We start from the raw sequence: 16908 nt of genomic DNA on the forward strand, positions 1-16908 counted from the left end.
AGCTTTTTTTGGTTTGTTTGAGTAATTGCTCACTATTGTATTGTTTAAAAGGGTCTGTATTACAGTTCAAAGTGTAATAGCGTTTTTCTTCCTTAGAAGTCATTATCCTTAGTGGGGTTTTTACATGCAAATTAAATCCATGCATCCCACTGTCTGAAAAAATCCTCTTCCTCCTCCTTCCTTCACAAGTGTTTTTAATCTTTTAACAGCGTTTCAAGCTTGTTTTGGTGGTGGTGGGGAAATCTTGAGAGACATTAAGTTCCTTCAAGCTTTTATAAGAAGATAAGCAGCCAGACAGGGAAGAGGAGCCTGACAAAGGAAGTATTCCACAGAGGCAGAAGCTGCTTCATGAGCTCATCTCCAACAGTGCACCACAGAATTCACACAAACAAGAGATATTATGAATATTTCAACTGCAAGCAATGTCTTGTTCCTAACTAGAACTTCCTTACACGCAACAAAAGCCTGCGCAACATGCAAATTGTTAAGGTTCATAAACTCCACTCTTCACAGACCTACGTGTCTTATCAACATTACAATCATCAGTGTTAGTATGTATTGAAACCGAGACTACAGTTTTTAAAGCAAATTGAGCTACACCTGCTCACTGATCAACTTCCGCACCAGTATGTTTAATGACAGTTTCTGCACCTGGTAAAAAGAAAACCTTAACAGTATTCTCTGTGTCAGTTTAATCCACGATTAAGAATGGACAGTATCCCAAGAGTATTACTTTGCTAGGGATATGGGTAAAGACAGAGCTTAAAGGTGAGAAAAATGGTGAGCTGAGAGCTCCCCAAAAAAATCTTTCCAAAATTTGTGATTATTTGTATCTCTCTGAAGACCTAAATTTAAGTTCTATGGCCTATGTTAGGCAAAAGTCAAGCTAGATTATCACAATGGTGACTTCTGTGATCAAAAATTAGTGGAATTACAAAAAAGAAAATTCTAAAGGTTAGGGAGCTCTGCAAAACCTAATTTAACTAGATTTTTTTTCAAATATTTTTCCTCCACAATATTTTTTTCTCTTAAATAAATTGAACAGCATTGTTGCACACCCAATTATCATATTTTTAGAGTGCTTCCTTGGGCAAAGTTGGTTGATGCAACATCAATTCTCTGATTAGTTTTAGCCCACTGTCTAGCTTCAGCCATATAGGTAAAAGGTTGGCTGTCTTAAAGATTGTAAGTTCTTATAATTTCCGCCCCCCCCCCCCCCCCCCAATAAGTGGTTGAATAAAGAAAAAACAAAACAAAAAAACCCAAAGCCAAATTAGTTTCTCTTCTGCCTGAGGGAAAGAGGTTGAGTGCGAACTCAACCATCACCCATCATGATCAGCCCACCAAAACACCAGTGAGCAAACACATGGCTGGAGCCTGCTGCTCGCTGTCTCTTACATGGATAGTGCAAGAACAGCACTGGAAGCGTTATGGATTGGAGAGATGCCAAAAAGAAAAACCACAACCAAAACCCAAAAAAAAAAAAAAAAAAAAAAAACTTATGGTAGTTTGTTGGTAGAGTTGTTGGATGCAAAACTGTAGAAGCATTTTGTTACTTTCAGTCATCATTTATTTCTTATATACTTGTTATTTAAGTTCATAGGCTGCTTTATGGGTGCGAATATCCTCTATAGTTACATTTCATCCTGGGAATCAGAGTTCCTTCATACAGATTTTACAGTTAATCATAAGAATAACAATTCAGAGCAATACTGTATTAATACCTTATTACTTATTTGCTCAGTAAACTACAGAAATCAGATTGATGCATGTCTCAAACACTGACATGTTAAATAAAAGGGCAATGCAATGAGTCAAAGACTAACCAAGTACAACTTCCAAAACATTTCACATGATTCTAGTAAGCTAATTTTTTTTTACACTTTTACTGTGTAGGCTGTAAACAAGAAAAAGCTATAGCTAACAAATTTAGGCAACTTCATCGCCTTTCCAGGAGAGACTACACGCTTGTTCTGTACTGCTAAGCTAAACAAAAATCATCTTAGAAACAGTTATAGAATTGATTTTAAATTCTCCCAAGATGTAAATGTTTCTTTACAAGACTATGGATTATTCAGAAGAAACATTGAGGAATACAGGCTATTTAAGAAGAAAATCCCACCATATGTTCTTGGCAGGAGTGAAAGGGAAGCTCCTTTATGTTTCTTCTCTAACAATAAATTGTAATGCCCCAGGGAACCAGAGATCTTTGAAAGTTCAAGTTTTATAGCAGCTGAGAACAGAGTACATTGACTCTACTTCATTCTTGCCAATGTTAACGACTGTTACTGTGATCAAAGTCTAACTTAGCACATTCCAAGCAAGATTATAGTTCTCAGAGCACACTAAACAAGTTTACAGACTACAGTTTGCAGTTATGGTTTGAGTTAAGGAAGAAATCAAGCTGTGGTAGCTTTTTTAGTGGCTGCCAACTTCAATCCATGTTAAAAATATTCCTGATCATACTTGTGAACAAAAAGTATATTTAAGTAAACATACTGATGAGCACATCAGTTTTTTGTGAACATCTGAGAGCAGTTCTTACTTGTGACTTTTGTACTGACAGAGTCAAACATCAATTTTGATTTTCAAAGGCTAATATTTCCACCATCAATTTTTTGATAGAGGTCTAATGAGGTGCAGGAATGTTGTTTTCATTTGAAGTGGCAGTTCAGAGGCAGCACCTCAGTCTGCTCAGTTCTGAGTCTCATTTAGCCCAACAGATAGTACTAGCAGCCAAAGGTGTCAGTTGGTAAATAGAGGTATGAACTGTACTAAAAAGAGATAACAAAAAACCCTCACAAACACAAGTTACAAAACCAAAAACAGTATTTTCTGTGCTCCCCGAAATAGCTGATATATTGTATATTCTAGTTCTGTTTTCTTCTCTCTTCCATAACTAGTAACTGAAACACTGTAGGTTAAACTTAATTTAGTTGGACATTCTCAATTCCCTCTAAGGAAGAGAAAAGAAAAAAAACAGGAATTTGATAACTCCTAATTTTCTCCTAAGGATTTAGGCCATGAACAAAATAAGAAGTTCTTATTATTCTCTAACCATTATCTAACACAGGTATTTCAAGTGGCCACTTCACTTGTATTTATTTGCTCGATTAAAACATTCTTTTGAGCTATGCTGTAATGACATTTAAAGACGTAAACTTCCTAAAGACCACAAATCAAATTCTGCTAAGCAGTAATGCATAAACCATGCTAAAACTCCCCTGTCCAAAAAAAAAAAAAAAAGGTCAACCTCAAACACGAAAGTGGTTCCATATGCCGCAAGTACCGCAAGACATAATAATAAAAAGTTCACTCTATCACTTGAATTTTATAACAAAAAGTGATATGGAAAGCTCTATGTCAGCAGTTAGTGATACCTTATGTTGCCCAAACAGCCTGACAATTCCTTAACACCCCAGCTATTTGAGTATTTGCTGTCCACAGCAGCAAAAGCTGATCTAAGTCTAGTCTGTGAAGCCTTCTCTCTTCCCAGGAGTGTGCTTCTAACACCGCTGTGCCAGCATTAGCTCCTACAGGAGCTATAGGACGAGCTGCTGAAAGAAGCTGTTTGGGAAGCTGACAGAAGACAGAAGATATTGTCAGTAATCTGACAATACAGAATTATTTCAACAGACACACACAGCTGTCTAAAACTTCAGATACTATTACCAGAACAGTATTGGAACAGGAGTTAAGCATGTCAAAGCCTTTAGAAAGGCAGAAATTGAATACAGATTATTCTCTAGATCAATTCCTTGTCTGAAGGCCAATTAATCTTTTAAAAGGTACTTTATATGGTATAGCTTGCCATTTTCCTTACTGTAAAATTGAGCTTAATGAAGTATCATTGCAAAGAAGTGGATACGGATGTCAATAATATGAGAGCAAAATGAAAATAACTTGCTACTCACATTATAATACTCACATATTAAAAAGGTCATTTATTTCAAGAATCAGTACAGATAATAATTTCTACTTGGAATAACTTCCCTCAAGCTGTCATAGCATATCATTGTTTAATTGAGTTAAACAATTTCTACTGGTTTATTTCTGTAACAAGTGTGTCTTTGCATCTTCTTCTTCCTACTCACTCAGAAAACTATACAGTAACTTTTTATTATTAATGAAAATGAGTAGGTAGGATACAAAATAAGTTTCTTCCCCAACTCCAAATTCAAAAGGGCTATTTCCTCTGCAAAAGACTCTAGACCTGGAAGTCTCTCTCATGGAATGACGTTTTCCTGTTTTCAAAAAATTCTCCCCTCAGATTTTCTGATCTGTTACTTGAAAATAGTTGCTGTGACTGTTTTGAAAGAAAGCAACCCAAGATTGTAATTCAAAAAAGTTAGATATGAACCTAACACTTGTGATCAGTGCTATTAATTGCTACTTTTCCTCCCTCAAAGGAAAAAAAAAAAAGGCAAAACAAACAAACAGAAAAACTCTGCTCAGTACAAAGGAACAACATAAGGACCAGCTTAGAAGTGTGTGCAGTTCTGCAAAGAAGCAGGTTATATTTTCCATATCTTCAGACATCCTAGATACTATAAACAAAAGTATACGCTCAGCAGAAGACTCATGAAAAAAAGAAAGAGGACCTTGAGTAGCTGGCAACTATTCCAGTCTCAGCAATAGCTGCCTTAAAGGAACCATCACCTAGAAAGGAGAACAAGTTGGATCTGTGAAGCTTTATCCTAAAGACCTAGATCCCTTTTTTGGCAGCTTTGGATATAAAATACCTGTCACTTGAGAAAGTGTAAGCTTCAGCAGCATAAAGTTTAACAGCAAGACTTAAAAGAGTCTTACATTAATTGCCCTCATTATGGTACTGGAACATGGGACCAGAATCAAATCACCCTTGAAACCCCTGAAACCAACACCACGCTTCTCCTGTGGGATTATTCCCAGATCTTACTGCTTGCTACTAAAATAATTTTAAACAGACCTATATTTTTTACACATAGAAGTACCCATAGGACTGCTTTATCTATTTGCTTTACTGAAGCAAAGAAGTGAGCCATGGAGCCACAGAATCCGAGAGTCTTAACACAGAACTTGAATCACACCTTGTCCAAAACTTGGCCTGAAGGACAACCCCAATTTACAATCCTTTTAATTTGCAAACCTGAAACGAATTAGCAAAATGAAAACTGCTTGACTGTTCTTAAAATTTAATCTCTTCGAAAGAACAAAAAAAAGACTATTTTTAAGAAAAATATTTAGAAATTTAATAAAAATTCAGTAAACTTTGTTAAAAACCTCACATATTTTAATACCAAAAAAAGGTACTGAAAAAACCCAGTTCTAATCCAGTCTACAGATGTTCTGTAAAAGTTTTCAATGCAATACCAAAAGTTATACAAAATGGCTAGGAACACAGCCATTGTTTTTTTCCTCCCCCTTTTGAAACTAAGCAAATTAATTGCAGCTATCAAACTTGGGAAGCCTGTTAAAACACCCATCAAGGCACAACACTCCATAGCTCTCAGCTCTGATCCATTTGCTTAGCAAGCCATCTTAATGCTTCATCTAAATAGATCACACATTAATGATAAATCCCAGCAGCAAACTGACCACTGTAACTATTTTCTTCCAGCAATCACGAACTGGAATGTAGAATCTAGCCGTCCTCTAATATCGAAGGTATACAAATACTATCTTGTCAGATATGTTTTTAAGAAAAGTTGTATTTGGAAAAAAAAAATTAAGAAATCAAAATAAAAATAAATTGATTACAGATTCTTTTCAAACAGAAAGAAATCCTGCCCGCTGGACAAGACGAACAGATGAAATACACAGGTACTAGAAAGACAGCATTGCTTTACTCTATTACTGCTAACCTTTTATTTCTCGATGGACTTGTTTTATTTCAAGGTTCGGAATACCCACATACACAGAACAGAAACAAAACCAGAAAATCCACTTGCATATTGTAAAAAACAAGTAGCCACTGAGATGGCTTCGCAAGACTGTCAAGGAGCAATCAACAAATAAAGGCTTTACTTAGAAGCATTAAAGGCTGACTCCTCAAAGATCTGAGAAATCAGAGACCAGAAAAAAGACATATTATCAGAGAAGAACCTGCCTGTATTCTTTGCTATTTTTAAACCATCCGCATCTCAAGATTCCAGAAAATTTTGCTTTTATCACATCACACTGATCTATGGTGGGGTGGGGTGTTTTGAATAGGGGAGGGGAAGAACAGCATCTTGAGGGCAGTTACACAGTTTCTTAACCAAATCAGCAAGGCCCTGCTGTACCTCCCACTTCTGGAAATTATTCTAACACAGATGAGCTTAAGCAACATTTTCAGAAGAATCTGAGTGGAGAGTAGCACGCAATACCTATCTAAGGGACAGAACTACCAACAGAGCAGGCTATTCTTAGGAAGCAAGCAAGCCAAGTTAATCATCCTAAAAAGAGCAGGCCAGCACGTTTTCTTAACCTTTAATTCTGTAGGAGACCTGGAGAGGACTTTTTACTCACAAAGCTACAGCACTTAGTATCATTAAGCAACTATAAAAGACTCTTTGTATTCAAAGGAAAGATTTTTATGCAAGATGCCCTTGCTGTGCGGGGACAGGGGGAGAACAAGTACCCAACAGAGGCATGGGAAGGCAAACATGTTCCTCTGAAATGAAGTTTAAGTTCTCAGGAAAGTAATCCTAACAAATAATCGATATGCAGGAGGAATGGGATTCTCTTCTCTCTTGCTCCAAAGGTGCTAGAACTTGTCAACTCATTCTGCAGGACAAGTCAACATCCCTGTAGGACCTGTATATGCTAACTTCAGCATCTTCAAGGGCATGCCGTTCACCAGTCCCTCCCCTACTACCTGAAGCTACATTTACAGTGTACCACCGGAAGAAAAAAGACTAGGAGATTAATTCACCCCAACCCTCAGTTACACTTCCCAGCATATTCACATTTCAGATTTTGTTTTGCTTAAAAAGAATTGTACTTTAAAGTAAAGCAATTCCTCCTGTACAAATGAAAGGGGAAGCCTTGCTGCCAATTTAAGTACACTCTGGCAGGACAGGATCTTCAGGCTACTAGATGCTCCAGTAAGATAACTTGTTTATTTCTTCCCTCCTTGGTTGATGGATCAGAACTATTATGAAAAATAGTCCTAGGACATGTATTCAGCCACTGTACTATTTCAACTTTGGAAACAGAAGGACAGGAAAAACTTATTTTACCAGCCTAAGGAATATCCATATTGAATTACTTCCAGATTCAGTCATGCAAAATGGAATAATAAATATTTGGCAAGGAAACTACCTATTTAATATTTGTGTTCAGACATGGTTGCTAAGACAATCTTGTAAATTTTTATTATGAAAAGAAGTCATCATATTTCCACACAATTATTAATCTTTTGTATTGTGGTTATCTTGATCAGGAAACAAATTAATTTATGGAAGTTCAAGAAGTTAACTGTCCCTTATGAGGGGATTCCATCATCCCTTAGATGCTTCCTGAATCTTTAAGAAGACTCTCAGGAACTCTATAGCCCTTGCATTTTCTTTCCCAGTCATTCCATAATTTTTGTCAGAAGAATGCACAGACAAACCATTCCCTGGGTGAAAGTCACAGTACATCAGAACAACTAAAGAAGTTTTCCTCTTTCACAAGGATCTTAGGAAAAGATTCAGTCTTCAGCAGCTTGTGGGAATAATCTCCATAAGCCTCTCTCTTAGTGAGCTTACTCATCTGTAAAGTGGATTCTCTCACTTTGAAAAGAAAGAGAATTATGAATTTGCTCCGATGTTTCTTCTTGAAATATAGAACCTTGATTAATTTAGAGAAAAAGGTAAGAAGAAAGAGCAGTGAGGTTTTTTTAAAGAAAATATTAAAAAGGAAGTTGAGTATATAAAAGAGAGGTAGTTAAAACAATTCTCAATTTTCATTTCCAGATGGAAGTGAAGAGGGGGAAATGAAACTGGGGAGCAGAAAGGACTACTTTGTTTTTTCCTGCATTGTTTCCAAGACACTACACAAGTCACACAAGTCATAAGAAGACAACATCACCCACTGTACCTCAAAAAAGGAAAAAAAAAAAAAAAAAAAGTGAAGGAGCCACTGAAGTTACAGTCAAAGAAAGGTGGGCTCCTTGCTTCGTCAAACAAAGCAGTGCTAGCAGTAATCTAATCACTTTTCTTTTTGTGGAATAGATAGTGAAATCTGAACTGGAAAGATGGAAAACTGCCTTAGTATGACTGAAGCAAGAAAATATTGAATGTTATGTCTATGTTTATTTTAAGGTTTTTTTGTTGTTTTGGCATTTTCTTTTGTTTTGGTGGTTGTTTTTCTATCACCTAATCTGTTGGGGGATAAAACCTTATAAACACATTTATTAGTGAGAATATATCTGAATTGATATTTGTAAACAAGCAGCATATACATGATGGCAAACAAAGTATTATACTATTTCTTTTCCTGAAATAAAACTTCTCAAACTCTCCCAAAATGTTTGTTCCACTTGTATGATTACTATGGATCTTACCTACAAATTTGCAAAATCAAAACCTCAACTTTCATTAAAAATACTATTACTGGCTGTTTTACTCTGAAATGACACTTGAAAAGATCATCCATGTTATATAAAACCTTAAAAAAAACCCAACCCAAACCACAACAAAAATCAAAAACCAAAACCAAACCCCAACAAGCTTCAAATTTTTTTTCCCCCAAACAATACCACTTGATTTTATGCCCTGATTTTTGACCAATGACACAATACTGCAAACCAAGCAATAACCTCCATTTCACTGTAAACCTTTAATATATGATTGTTGTCATTTCAATTATATTCAACTTAAAGCAGTTATTAACAAAGATTTTTTTTTTTTAAAAATGAATACCTCAGTCTGACCTTCATGGGCACTGGATTCATGAGTGACACGAATAGCCTAAAATTAAAACATATTTCAATCAGACTTTAAATGAGAGACTTTCAGTGTTTTAAGAATCACTGTAAGCTTTTTGTTTTATCAAATGTCATAGGTGTTACTATTTTTGTTCAGTGCTTGCAATAAATAAATTTAAAAAATAATAAATAAATCATCTCCACTTCCAAGGAGGGAGACCAATATTTCAGTTTCATGACAGTCAGTTCAAATCAAATACCTAACAGTTTGAAATGGCACTTTTACACACAGAAAACACTAAGGGCAAATGTTTTTACTATATATCACTTCTTGAGCAGACAAAACACTTTAGATAGAAGCTCTGATCAGATATCTTGTGTCCAACATTTCTACAGAAAATTGAACCTCTACTGTTTCTGTTTGTTACTACTTCCCTCAGCCACATATTAACACCCTTATTCCTGAGGGCTTCACAATAAGCTTAAATTGAACTCAGGCTTGGCATCAAGATTTTAATCTTGAAAAAGGATCCTCATTACCATCAGGAGCAACAGCACCATTCTCCCATTCCACCACTGGCCAGATGTTTCTGCTGCATCCTTTCAAACAGCACTGATGATCTGGCTAAACACACTATCAGCTAGCTCATCTAGTTGTTTGACGGGGGGCAGGGGGAAGAAGATTATATTTCAGCCAAATCAGCTCTTTGTGTGCCCCAAGCTGATATAGCCAAAGAGGGATGACTAGAAGGCACAAATGAAAGGAGGCTGCAGAAGAACCATCCTTACAGCAAAAGCCCCAGATCAGCTTAAATTGACCATTAAACTGCATCCTGAACACACCAAAAACATTATGCACGCATTTCTCATCCATTTCAAAGTCATTTTAAGCTAAGTGAATTAATAAGGATGAGGAACAAAATCCATTCTGCTGACTGAGATATGGGCAGACAGGAATACTTTACCAAAGCAGGGTTTTCTTTGAAGCAACTGTCTGATCCTAAGCTCACATGTAAAATTGAGTTCTTTAAGTGCTTCACTGGATCAAGTCCTAAGGACAGTACCTGCTCATGCAAGTAATTCTTCTATCATTTTAAATAAAAAGCAAAAACACATGATACTAACTTCGTAAGTTTCTAGGTATTTGGCCCTCTCTTCCGGAGTCATAGATAGCGAATCTTCTAGGAACTTCTTCAGTGAAGAATTAGTTTCTTAAAAAAATAAAAAAGACATAGAGTCACGCTTTAACTCCAACTTGATTCAAAGCTTACAGAACACTTATATCCAACAAAAGATTTAAGGATATAATTACATTGCACCCTTAAGACACTGAAGGCTGACTGCAAGAGGAGTTACTACCTGCTGAAGTTTGCTGTGTTTGGAGTGTTTTAGTTTGTGGATTAGTATGAAATACTGTTTTTATAACTGTAGGTAGAAATGCTCTTTGAACAGAGATAGTCTTTTAATAATGGTTATATTCAGAGAAAATAGTACAAAATGTATCCTCCCCTTCACACCTCCCCACAGTTAAAAAAAAAAAAAACAAAACAGAAAAGCCAACAAAAAAACCTCAACCAACCAACAAAAAACTTACCAAAGTTCATTTTATCTCTGTTGTTTGCAATAGCATGAATTAGCCCAATTGTTCCACAAGCATTGTTAATGGTCTGCTTCATGAAATACACTGATGATTTCACATCTTGCCCCTTAGCTTTTATTCTCTCTTCTTCTTCTGTTCTGAAGGTTTCATACTAGAAGAAAAGTTACAGACATTTCACAAATAGTAGAAATAGATACTGGCTATATTATTCAAGCAAACATGATTTTAAAAAAGCAAAAGCTAATTAATACAAAACAAAACTCAAGCTGTGATTTGAAACACTTAACAAGCGTGGTCCAACAAGTATATGTAAACTTACTCCACTGAACAGCTCTATATTGTTTCTTAAACCAGTATGCTGCCACCAGCCAAAACCCAGTCACACTTGAAACATCATTTTGAAATTGTGTTAACATTATTTCAAAAAATATTTCCTTGATCAGAGCACCTGTCACCGTCCCTTTTCAATCCAGCAAAAAGCTTTTAAGGACAGAGGTACTTCCGGTGTTTAATCAGCATGAAGCATTCTTACAAGTTCCGTTTGTACATTTCAGTTTTCCAGGAATATAAAGGTAAGATTTCTACAATGCTCACAGCCTCAAAACAGGCCCTTCAAAATCCATATTCATAAAGTGAATTTTTATTTTCTGTAGTAAAAGAAAGAACTTAGTTTGACTGAACAATCTAAAGTACTTGTTTTGTAAAGATTATAACTGACTAAAATTTGTTACACTGTGCAACAGTGTGTTGGTTTTGTGGGCTTTTTATTGTTGGTTGTGGTGTGTTGGTTCTTTTAGGGAGGAGGTTGTTCTTCATTTTTGTGTTTGGTTGGGATTTTTAATTTTTTTTTTTATTTTAAGATTTTCATTTCCAACAGAAAAAGAATGAAAGAAAACTGCAAATGTTCCAGACAACGCTGTTCTTGTGCCTCTTTTACTAGGTACTTTTGTAGACAAAAAAATACTGAAGAAGATAGGCTTTTTATACAAATATGACAACAGTAAAGTTTGAAAGCAGAATGTTATCACGGAACTATTCCTGAAGACCCATGAGAAATTTCTCTAGGACTCAATGTACCGTCAGTGACAAAAAAAACCAAGAAATTTTTCCAGTGTCATAATTTTACACTTGCAGCTTGTCTGAATGTTCTGAATGGTCTAAGTAATAGCAAGAGCATTTACAGAGAATTTTAATTTGATACCACATATCTACAAGTTAACAAAAACAGCCTTAATTGAGAAAAGAAATTTCACAGAGCATAACTGGACAGAAGTTTATATTAAAGCAGGTAAACAACATAGCTGCCATTCACTCCCTGCCAACCAAAATGAACTCCATGGCAAAAATAAATATATAAATGTTGAGAATACCGAAAATACACTTTTGAGCAAGGGTTAGACCAGATCACCTGAAGAGGTCCCTCCTAACCCAAGCTATCCCATAATATATATATATTCATTGGGCCATGCCCAAAATGCCCAAGGCTCACAGCGTTCACTCTGTCTAGAGCCTACAATGTAGACTAAGAAAGTCTGGACAATAATCCTAAGACTATCTGTATGTTAACAAAGAGTATCTTGCCCTAAAAGCAAGTCCAAGGAAACTGATACATAGAAAATATAAAAAAAAGGAACTTCTAGGCAGAAGAACAAAGACATGATAGAAAAGTGTTTACAGAGGCAGCAAAATTAATTGAGCCACACTTTCATAAATGTAGACACGTCCAAGAAACATAAATAAATAACAAATTAAATAATGCAAATTATAACAGGCACGTTAAAAGGGAGACTGAGGAAGGGAAAACTACTCCAGAAATACAAAATAATTCCCAAGAGTCTTGTAGAGTTCACACTGAATAACAAAAGCTTCAGAACACTGGGACTTCACATGAAAGATTCAGCATTCACATGCTCAGGTTGACAAGAACTCTTGTGTCCCTGATGTTTCTGAAGGATTAACATGCTGGAGAAAATCTCAAATACTTGACTAGTGGTCAAATTTGATTGATCGATGCAGCAGAGCATATGCTGTTTCTCTGGCTCTGTTTCTCATGCACTTCTTGAGGATGAAATCTGATACACCGTCTGGAACAAGAGGAAGGTTGTTCTTTCCCATGGGATGATGCTCCCATAGCATGATCCAAGAAAGGAAGTTTGCACAGGCAGGGAGGCGAAAAAAAAAGCGATAGGCACAGAAAAGAGCTCAAACCTGTAGCTCAAGAAGCCAGAGAGAACCCACAGCACACAGAAAACAATGCTGCAAAGGTGACAGAAACGAAATTTCCTGAAGGCGGGTGAGAACAGTTAGGAATTTGCTTAAATTCAAAACTATCAAGGTAGCTGAGATCAAGCCTGAAAAGGACTGCCTGCATAGCTGTTCTGGAGAAACTAAGAATTCAAAGGTTTTCACGACCTAATGAGCAAGAGGACTGACCTAGTCACTCCTCTCTCTATTTAAACAGGTTTCGTTATAGAAGTTAAGCTTTAATAGCTAACTGCTTTGTCCTTATAAACCACATGTTCTTTTTGAGAGACATATTAAAAGGACGATGTTTGGGCAGATTCACCTCAAACTTTTCAGCTGATCTTATCACAATCAGGTAATATTTTTATAAACTGAAAGATCAATATAAATCACTCATTTCAACCTACGTAACACTTGAAGGAGACATGCAAGATGGATGTCTTCTCCATGTAGAAGCATACAATAACACAAAATAAGCAGACTTGAAGATTTAGCCAAATCAAGTATTTCAAAGCCTAACATAGAGGAATAAGGTGGGGAAGGAATTCTCTTTCATCTTAGAAATAGGCCCCATCTATCCAAGAAGCAAAAGCCCTTCGGACACTGATAACTGAACTAAAAGTGGATTGAAGTTTGGTAAGCACAACAGTAAGAAAACTCAAAAAGTAGGTGCATTTGATATAGTCCTACACCTTACCTCTTACTTTTTTTATTATATTGCACCTTTCTGCTAAAAGTACCAAACCGAGCCATTTCACAGTGCATATTTTAAAAAAAAAAAACACAAACTTAAATTGTCTGTAATAGAAAAACATGAGGTGCATTTCTCTGTGCTTCTACATTAGCTTTTCCCACTCCCAGCTTGAAAAGAAATCAGAAATATAAAAGTAAGGTTATCAAAAGAAGGTTCTGAAGGAAACATTTTGTTGTTTTCTTTAATTAAGGAGTCTCTTGAGTAAGGTTTGAGTCTCATCTTGATTCTATTATGGCATCAAAGTACAAGATTCAAACTGTTCATTCCGATTTCATTTATAACAAAAGTGATTAGTTGATTATTAAATAAACATTTACCTTTTCTGTTATTGGAAAGAGAAGTAGCACCGCACAGACAGGTCTTGGCACCATGCTAAGCAGCTCTGGTTCCATACCGTAAACATCTACAAATTGCCAGTCAGGATGTATACCTAACTGCTTGAGAAACTGGAAGAGAAGCAAATAGAATAATATTAAATGACTGTGCTCATATACCTACATTTTAGAAACATAACTGAGTATTTACAATGTGAAACACATTGCAACAACCCATACTTTCCAAAATTTAAGGAGAATAAACGAGATTCGGGTTTTAATAAATAAATAAATCGTAGTGCTAACAATGACAAACAAAATTCCTATGTTTTATTTATTTAGATAGTTTTATGAAAGGGAAGTGAAAACAATCCCAGCACCATTTACTAAAGCATTAAAGCCTTTCAGCCATTTTGAGAGTGTTTTGTCACAAAATAGAAGAGTACTGAATATTCACTTTACCTAGAAATCATGGGTCAGAGCACATATGAATAAACCTATGATATTATTTGACTCCATGAGTACTTCAGAACACCTGACACCAGTGCACATATTGGAAGGTTTAAGCAACTCAAAAAAATTGTGTCTCTTTGTTCAAGATGCCATCAAAGATCACAAGACACAAATTTTAGTAGGTGTACCTTTTAAGGTGGTACTCTAGGAGAAAATTCCTTTCAAACTATGATAGAGCAACATATTTTGAAGTTGACAAAGATTAACTGCTAGACAGTAATCATCAATCATCAAGTAATTCTCAGTTGCTTCTTTAGAACTTCTGAAGAGCACCTAAGCCAAAGGATCCTCTGGGATCCTAAGCCAAAGGATCCTCTTTCCTATACTACAGTTACGGGTCACAACACAAAAGGGGATTTTAGTTCTTTTACCTAACATTAGTCCACTTAAGAACAAAAGAGACACTGTAGCACCTACTAAGTTTTTACAACCTTAGCCTACAATTGGGTGCTCATTTTTTAATCAGACATTCTTCTTTTACTCAGGTAAGTTATGTACCACAACAACAGTTGCACAATTAACGATATATGATCTGAACCAGTTTGAAATATTTGCATTACTGGAGTCTAGAAGAACCTAACTGAATTCAGAAACTATTGTTATTACACATACACTGACCATCCATAATTATAAGAAAAAGCTAATGGTACACTGTGGCATACACAAATCCTATTTTGAAACACTACTTCTACTGGTAAAAGAAATACATTTGGGAGAAAAACTTAAAGATACTTAAAGATGTATATTTTCCAAAAAGTTAACATTTCACAACTTACTATATTTCTACTGAAAAAAAATCACATTCTATAGGAAAATCTCATCCAGTCACGCGGGGCTCCAGTTTAAAATAAGGACAGTCTGCTGATAAACAGCTGCAAATTTAAATGCTTGAAAAAACATGTAGCAAGTAATATTATTCTGCCCTCTCTAATGGAAAAACAATGAACTCCTAAAGCATTTCTTTAGCCAGCTCTCAACAAAACTCAACTCTGCAGTTCCCAGTACTGTTCCCAAAAGTGATACTGTAGAAGACCAGAGCAATCTGCCCATTATCTTTATTAGAGGGGAAAGATTATTTTAAAAGCTTCATCATACTTCCTGCCCGATGCTATTTGAGGAAATCTATTTATTGATACATTTGCAGTAAAGAGATGCTTAAGGATCACATAAGACGGTAAGCCTAAATGAAAGGCATAGATGACCCTTCTTTCCGTAATCCACCTAGTGAGCAGGTTTACACATATGCACAAGAATTCAGTTGACAGTTATGCCATATTTGAGTAGATTCGTACCTACATAGAATTAGCTGTAAGAAATACCCAAAATGAATATATTATTAAAACAAAACACAAGAACATACAACAAATTACAAGTGTCTTCATCTACTATGAGATCCCTTCAAATACCAGTTTCAGCTTGCATTGGGCAAGAGGCAAGGTGGTTGTCTTCCCGGAGACACAGCCAAGGGACTGACTCTCTATATTTAGGGATATAAAGGAGACAGTTTCTACAAAGACTGAACGCATGGACAAGAAGTATTTATAAAGAATAAGGAAGATTTTTACCAGTAACACTTAGGAATATCTTCTACAAGGGGGCAAACCAACAGAAAATATACATACCCTTAAATTTAGTAAGGGAATGAAGCTGCAGTTTGCAGTCGGTGTTTTGAGGGGAAAAAACCCCCGAATAAACCCCACACTTTACTATTTTAAATGCATTATTCTCTTTCCACTTTACACTGCAAGACATGACAACAAGACCAAGGGCAATCAAAGACAATTTAAGTCTGAAACAAGTTTAAAGAGTATCTTGGAAAATGTAATATGGCTTTCTGTGTATCTACAGTAATAACCTATACAGTTCACAGCACTAGTTCAATATTTGATTATAATTGTATGGCAAAACGTGGAGATTTTCTTTTCACAAGGGCATGTATACACTTTTCCCCATTTTTTTTACACTACCTACTAATAATGAAGAACATGGATTGACCATAAACTCAAAGAAGAAAAGGGATATGAGGGGCAAAATAAAGTGTCTCTATCGAGCCCTTAAGGAAGTCTTGTTCCCTTCTGTAGAGGTTTGTGGGACTGGGCACAAGTCATAATTAAGGCTTTGCAGAACCTACCCTTTTTGACTTGTTTAAAAAACAAAGTAGTTTTGAAGTACAACAAGAAAATTCACTCAGAAGATGGCTTATGTAATACACCAAGCTCTTTCGGTTCTGTACCACCTTTAAATCTTGCCAAGATTGGGAAGAAGGCCAAATTATTATCTTTTAATGAAAATGGGGAAAAGGGAAAGTGTTAAGTTTTTACCAGCTGATGAAACAGAAGACAGTATTTTTTGAACTCCTATTCTAACCTTCTATGTTATGAAAATAATTACCACTTTGTGACTCGCAAAAAGGACGAAATTCTGAAGGGGGAGTACGTGTATAGGTGCATTAAAATATTATTTGTATTTCTAGTATTTTTCTTACAAAGCCAATGACTAATCTTTCCATCATTTTTACTGCTGTTATTCAGAACTGTGGGAACAGTTAATGCAACTGAAAAAAGCCTATTGAATAGTTTGCAAGATTGCAGGAAATAAGGGTATAAAACCC

General features: G+C 35.8%; 1 protein-coding gene across 1 annotated transcript in view; it reads right to left on the reverse strand.

Annotated features, from left to right (window-relative positions):
- The window catches only part of UCHL3 (ubiquitin C-terminal hydrolase L3), a 44787-nt gene that overhangs the window by 18744 nt on the left and 9135 nt on the right, over positions 1-16908 (reverse strand). Inside the window, exons 2-5 of the mRNA XM_074147632.1 lie at positions 13788-13916; positions 10467-10623; positions 9998-10083; positions 8868-8915 (exon numbers count right to left, since the gene is read on the reverse strand). Coding sequence (XP_074003733.1) covers positions 8868-8915; positions 9998-10083; positions 10467-10623; positions 13788-13862 — 366 coding nt within the window. The 5' untranslated portion in view covers positions 13863-13916. The remainder of the gene's footprint in view (positions 1-8867; positions 8916-9997; positions 10084-10466; positions 10624-13787; positions 13917-16908) is intronic.

Source organism: Numenius arquata, chromosome 1 (assembly GCF_964106895.1).
Source record: "Numenius arquata chromosome 1, bNumArq3.hap1.1, whole genome shotgun sequence".
In the NCBI taxonomy this organism is placed as follows: Eukaryota; Metazoa; Chordata; class Aves; order Charadriiformes; family Scolopacidae; genus Numenius; species Numenius arquata.